This window comes from Chaetodon auriga, chromosome 15, assembly GCF_051107435.1.
Source record: "Chaetodon auriga isolate fChaAug3 chromosome 15, fChaAug3.hap1, whole genome shotgun sequence".
In the NCBI taxonomy this organism is placed as follows: Eukaryota; Metazoa; Chordata; class Actinopteri; order Chaetodontiformes; family Chaetodontidae; genus Chaetodon; species Chaetodon auriga.
Window position 1 is genome coordinate 5,760,527 of NC_135088.1, and position 6,974 is coordinate 5,767,500.

Below are 6,974 nucleotides of genomic sequence, written 5' to 3' on the forward strand. Positions count from 1 at the left end.
TATTTCTCAGACAATTATGTCGAATGAATGAAATCTACGGTACGTCAGCTTGCAGACGGGCAGAGATGTGCTCCCTTCGCCGGTCGGACGTAAAATGAGTGAGAGCTGTACTTGCACACGCTGTATTTATAGGCTCCTATTCAGGTAAGTTTCACTTTCGTTTTCGTTTATTATCTTGTAGAATTTGTAAATGTGTTTTTAAAGCCAAGTACAAATGTTTTTATTACTATGTTCATGCAATAATTTTATTTAAGTTATCCTTAAATAATAAAGCTCTGACAACAAATACTAAAAATTGACATGCTGTTGGAAACCATGTATATTGGTTGCTTGTATATTGTTTATTTATTTCCCTTCATCTGATTGTCACTTGTGTATCATTTCACAGTTCGATGTAAGGTGATGTGTTATTTACGTTTCTGTCTGTACTGTTTAATACAATATAGCAACCCAATCAACATAAGGGCGACATATTACATTGTGCTGCTAGGTCACCTGGCCCCGCGCTATAATAACTCAAAAGATTTCACCATTGTTAACGAAACCATGTTAGCAGTCAGCAGTGTTTGTGTTCTCACTAGGTGACTTTTCCTCTTCCAGCTTTAACAGTGGCACTGTGGTGTCGAAGGTGTGGAGGTGGATCAGGGCATCAGAGGAGACTCTGTAGAAGGACAGAGTGCCGGCAGGACAGTCCACATATACCGATGATCTGTTAGAGGCGGAGGAAGAGTCGGAGCAGTCATGTCAAGTCATGCAGTGCTGTCATCATGCCAGGCAAAGTAGTTATCAGAGCAATACAGACTCCATGACTTATCATTGGCTCCAAGCCGGCAGTCCACACCCTGTCCTCTCCTTTTGGTTCCTCTGTATGTCACTCCTACATAACCCCCCCACCCCCCACCCCCCACCCCTTTCCTCTCCACCTCCCTAAGAGAGGAATGCTGGCACTCATCAGCTTTAGTTTTTACATATTACAGTTCAGTTTACAGAAAAAAGAAGAAACATCATCTGCATAAGTGCACAAGTGTTCACAGTGATGGAAACAGCGACAGCAGGAAAAAAAAATGTCGCAAATATCGGCAAAAGAAAACAAGCAAAAAAAAAGTGTACAATCTAGAATTTAAAATAAGTAAAGATTATAAAATCAAAGAAAAAATAACTAAAAGATATAAAAATAACAAACACTGAAAATATAATTTAACAAAATGCTTTTAAAAGAAAGAAAACAAATACTAAAGGCAATAAATAAAATCTGCACTTCAATCTACTTAAACTGAAGTTACATTTACTTAAAAAGACAAGAAAAATCCATTGCATTTAAAAATCTTTTACAGCTGAAATTGAATGAAAATAAGCAATATTTTCAGTAAAATAACGCCTGCATTTACAGATGGAGTAATTTTGAAATCACTTTCATCAATGTGATCATAAAACATGCTATATTTGATCATTTTATATACCAAATCACCACAGTGACAATGGTCCTGGATCAACATGAACTAATAATCCAGAACCAACATGGCAACACTTGCACTACAATCTTGCAAAAAATGTGTTAAAATGTGCTATAAAAAGGGGGCCCAACGGTGCTCCTATTCATTTTTATAATGAATTATGACAACCAAGGCAAACTTAGGACTCTAATATTATCTCTACCCTTTAATATTAGTGAAAAATATTCTAGCTCACTGCCAATCATACTTGTTCAGATAGTATACCAAGTAGCTCATATAGCTACAGCCCTGGGTAGATCCTTGACTACAAAGATATACAATGAATGACTTCAAGACATGCAGTTAAGGGTTTTGTTCAGTTTTACTAATTCACTTTGGAAAACCTTTTCAGTTTTTAGTTTATCTCGAATGAAGCGCAGAGGAATTGATAGATTCAGAAGAGCAGCATACTGAGCTCATGCGTGACCTAATTGCACCTTAGAGTTTTCAGGCTACAATGTGGATTTTCCAGTCCAGCAGACAACGCCTTCACTCCTGAATCCTGCAAGTTGTTGTTACCCAGGTCCAGCTCTCTGAGACCAGAGGACTGGGAGGTGAGAACTGAGGCCGGAGCCTCACAGCTTTTCTCTGATAGCTTGCAGACACTCAACCTGGAGAAAAAAAAAGAGCAAACAATGACATACATCTGTATGATTTTAGAATATATCGAATCAGTCTAACTACCGTGAACCTACAGAGCTTTGTTGGAGGCTTTGATCACTGGCAGCAGCCTCAGAAGAGCCTCCTCTGAAGCAGAGTATTTCTTAAGGTCAAACACGCCCAGATCTTTGTCTGATGACAGTAATACGAAGACCAGAGCTGACCACTGAGCAGGAGACAGTTTATCTGTGGAGAGACTTCCTGATCTCAAGCACATTTGGATCTCCTCTGTTAGAGAACAGTCCTTCAGCTCATTCAGACAGTGGAACAGATTGACGCTTCTCTCTGAACAGGTATTCTCCCTGATTTTACTCTTGATGTATTGGATTGTTTCCTGATGGGTGGATAAGCAACATCCTGTCTGAGTGAGCAGACCTTGAAGGAGAGCTTGATTGGCCTGCAGGTAAAGGCCTACGAAAAAGCGGAGGAACAAATCCAAGTGGCCATTTGGACTCTGTAAGGCTTTGTCGACCGCATTGTGGTGGAAACATTTCACTGCAGATTTTTGTGATGCTGGTGTGGAGCCCGGGCAGGCTGATTGCTCGTCCGTTAAGAGATCAACCCCGGAGTTGATGAATGTCAGATGGACATGGAGAGCTGCCAGAAACTCTTGAACACTCAGATGGACGAAGCAGAACATCTTGTCCTGGTACAGTCCTCTCTCCTCTTTAAAGATCTGTGTGAACACTCCTGAGTACACTGAGGCTGCTCTGATATCGATGCCACACTCCATCAGGTCTGATTCGTAGAAGATCAGGTTACCTTTCTGCAGCTGCTCAAAAGCCAGTTTTCCCAGTGACATGATCATCTTCCTGCTCTCTGGATTCCAGAGTGGATCCATCTCACTTCCTCCATCATACTTCATATTCTTCAGTTTAGACTGAACCACCAGGAAGTGGATGTACATCTCAGTCAGGGTTTGGGGCAGCTCTCCTCCCTCTCCTGTTTTCAACACATCCTCCAAAACTGTGGCAGTGATCCAGCAGAAGACCGGGATGTGGCACATGATGTGGAGGCTTTGTGATGTCTTGATGTGGGAGATAATTCTGCTGGCCAGTTCCTTGTCTCTGAATCTCTTCCTGAAGTACTCTTCCTTCTGTGGGTCAGTGAACCCTCTTATCTCTGTCACCATGTCAACACACTCAGGAGGGATCTGATTGGCTGCTGCAGGTCTTGTGGTTATCCAGAGGCGAGCTGAGGGAAGCAGGTTCCCCCTGATGAGGTTTGTCAGCAGCACATCCACTGAGGTGGACTCTGTAACATTGGTCAGGATCTCATTGTTGTGGAAGTCCAGAGGAAGTCGACACTCATCCAGACCATCAAAGATGAACACAACCTGGAAGTCCTCAAACCTGCAGATTCCTGCTTCTTTGGTTTCCCTAAAGAAGTGATGAACAAGCTCCACCAAGCTGTACCTCTTCTCTTTCAGCACATTCAGCTCTCTGAACGTGAATGGAAATGTGAACTGTATGTCCTGGTTGGCTTTGCCTTCAGCCCAGTCCAGTGTGAACTTCTGTGTTAAGACTGTTTTCCCAATGCCAGCCACTCCCTTTGTCATCACTGTTCTGATTGGTTCAGATCTTCCAGGCAAGGGTTTAAAGATGTCTTCACATCTGATCATTGCTTCAGGCCTCAGTGATTTCCTGGATGCTGTTTCAATCTGTCTGACCTCGTGTTCTTTATTGACCTCTCCAGTCCCTCCCTCTGTGATGTATAGCTCTGTGTAGATCTGATTCAGATGGGCTGGGTTTCCTGCTTTAGCGATCCCCTCAAACAAATACTTGACTTTGCCCTGTAGCTCAGACTTTAGTTGGCATTTGCAAAAGGTAGGAGTTTCTGAAAGAACATAAAACAAAAAACACCACCAAGTGGAAATTACAGTCAATGTAGAGGACTACAGTCCAACTAGTTGAGTGAAGTGTTATATGTTAGTGGAACAGCAGTGAACTGCTATAAGGTATATATTTGTACATGTAATGTCTCCCTCTTTCCATCCAGTTAAAGCTTTTAAAATCCACTTACTGCTCTCCAGCCAGTCAGCCAGCTCCTCCTGCTTCATCCTCCTCAGGAAGTGCAGTGTGATCTTCAGAAATGCCTCTCTGCTGTTCCTCCTCTGCTCCTCATCCTCACCGTCCAACACCTCCTCACCCTCTCCCTGCCTGCCTAAGCATTCTGGGTCATCTGGTCTCAGGACCGTCTGTAACTTCTTCAGCTCATTCTTCACAAAACTGACAATGTTCTCCTCAAGTAGCTGGAACAGAAAACAACACTAATTGATCATCATCAATACTAAAATTATGAAACACGCTGACAAATCCTTCCATTGGCTGATAACAGGTCTGCCCTTCACTGGCCTAAAATTCCCATTACTGAGACTTACATTAGATTTGTTTGTACATTTACACACCATAAATATGGAGTCCACGTCTGCTTGATGCTGAGCAGAATGACCGATGGGAAGCTCTGATGACTCCTGATCACCTCTGGAGAAAACGTGGCATGGCAAAAGAAACAGCTGTGAATGAAGAATCACTACATACCAAAAGTGACACAGCAGAGTGGAAACTGATCTACATCACTGGGGCAAAACCACTAAAATCACGAAATACACTATTCAGGACATAAACACTCACTATGTTGGTTCTGTAAGGAGTACTAAAAATGAGGTTCCAGGCATTATCAGTTATCATCACTCCATTTACCATCACTGACGGGTGTAGACTTGTACACAGTAGTGTTGCTTTCGTCAACGAAAATTATGACTAAATATCGTCAACGAACCTTTATCACGTTACGAAAACGAGACGAGACGCAACGTAAATGCTGGTCATGTGACGATAACTATAATTAAATATGTAATGCAATATTGTTGACGAATAAAAACAAGACTTTACAAAATAAAAACTCTGCTAAAATGTTTCTTCATTTTCGTCAACTAAAACGAGACGAGCCGAAATGTTAAAACGTTGTTTCGTCGTGTTTAGTCACGTTGTTATTATTATTTTGCAGTATGCGTCTCACTTCAGGGGCCGCATCAGATCGTACTGCGCAGGCGCAAGTGACGTCACTTCCTCAATCCCCACTCGCGGCATTATTTAGAATGCCGCGTTAACGCGGTAGGTTAGCGTTAACGACAGTCAACTGACTCAGAGAACGGGCCCGATGGCCGGCCAGCCGTCTTTGGTTGGTAAAGTAAATGTTTTAAATTCAAATCAGAGCGTCTTCCGTGTCTGGAATTGATGTATTCTTGAGTCTGTAGGGTAACAATAATATAATAATAAGACAACCTTGTTTGAATTGTGAAATGGGTTTGGCTAAAAGAAAATTTTGGTTTCGTCTATACTTCTAGGTACTTATACTACATTGACTGGGTTAAATAGAATTGCGTTACCAAAAAGAGACTAAAATACGATTTTCATTGACTAAAACTAGACTAAAATGTCATCAGTTTTCGTCGACTAAAACTAGACGAAAATAGTCACGGGTTGTGAATAAAACGCTCAGACTCTTAGTCGACTGAAACCTGACTAGACTAAAAGAGTATGAACGTGACTAAAACTAATAAAAACTAAAATGACAGCTTGACACAGAGACTAGACTAAGACTAAAATTAAAACAGGCTGCCAAAAACAACACTAGTATACAGTAACTGTATCACTCCTTACCTTCTATAAATAGAGTCGTGTCCATCTTTGAAACCAAGAGGCTGACCCATCGACTTTCCACTCATCGACACACAGCAGGGGACAGGCGAGTCTGGTCTGAGTAATGAAAATGCTTTTAATTAAATATTTTTGACTAAACTGAGGGAATTTTTGAGACCTAAACATTTGAATTTAAGAATGAAGACTGTGAAATACAATGTTCAGTGAAAAGTAAATATAGTACAGCAGCTAATGGAGTAAGCAGAGAAGGATTTGTATACAACCTGCACAAAAAAAGACCAAATCATCCTCATGACATTGTCATCATCGTTGTTATTCCATCTTAAATCCTTACCTTCTATAAATAGAGTCGTGTCCATCTTTGAAACCAAGAGGCTGACCCATCGACTTTCCACTCATCGACACACAGCAGGGGACAGGCGAGTCTGGTCTGAGTAATGAAAATGCGTTGAATTAAATATTTTTGACTAAACTGAGGGAATTTTTGAGACCTAAACATTTGAATTTAAGAATGAAGACTGTGAAATACAATGTTAGCATGACATTGTCATCATTGTTGTTATTCCATCTTAAATCCTTACCTTCTTTCAATAGAGTCGTGTCCATCTTTGAAACCAAGAAGCTGACCCATCGACTTTTCCCTCTTCATGGACACACAGCAGGGAACAGGTGAGTCTGGTCTCTGCTGGTGGATCCTGATAGAAAAAGACGTGTTAGACATACATTACACACACACACACACACCACAGCTCTGCTTTTCATTGATCCTCTCACAGCCTTTAGCCTGAAACACTTTAATCCCAGTATTTGTAGCAGTGGTGAAAGAAGCATTCTGATCATTTACTTCAGAAAAAGTAGCAAGTAGTAAAAGTCCTGCATTCAGAAATTTTAATATGAAAAGTGAAAGTACTCATTTTACACAATGGTCCCTGCCAGTGTTTCATTTGCAGTATTAGTAATGCACTGGTGTGTAATCAGAAGTCTAATGCTGTAGTTGGTGAAGTTACTGTTGAACGATATATCATGTTCTTAGAAACTGTGTAATGTGATGGAGCAGAAGTATAAAGTAGTATAAGATGGAAATTCTAAAGTGTAGTACAAGTACATCAAAATTATACTTCAGTAGCAACCAGAGAGAAAACCTTCTATTTTACAC

General features: G+C 41.0%; 1 protein-coding gene across 2 annotated transcripts in view; it reads right to left on the bottom strand.

Annotated features, from left to right (window-relative positions):
* Positions 1-326: 326 nt before the first annotated feature.
* Positions 327-6,974, bottom strand: part of LOC143332499 (protein NLRC3-like) — a 7,801-nt gene continuing 1,153 nt past the window's right edge. Inside the window, exons 3-10 of one of the 2 annotated variants that reach the window (XM_076750020.1) lie at positions 6,400-6,513; positions 6,153-6,248; positions 5,819-5,914; positions 4,561-4,636; positions 4,176-4,404; positions 2,189-3,989; positions 1,876-2,104; positions 1,372-1,481 (exon numbers count right to left, since the gene is read on the bottom strand). In XM_076750020.1, coding sequence (XP_076606135.1) covers positions 1,921-2,104; positions 2,189-3,989; positions 4,176-4,404; positions 4,561-4,636; positions 5,819-5,914; positions 6,153-6,248; positions 6,400-6,513 — 2,596 coding nt within the window. In that variant the 3' untranslated portion in view covers positions 1,372-1,481; positions 1,876-1,920. Of the gene's footprint in view, positions 2,105-2,188; positions 3,990-4,175; positions 4,405-4,560; positions 4,637-5,818; positions 5,915-6,152; positions 6,249-6,399; positions 6,514-6,974 lie in introns of both variants that reach the window. The other variant, XM_076750018.1, reaches the window with a different exon arrangement.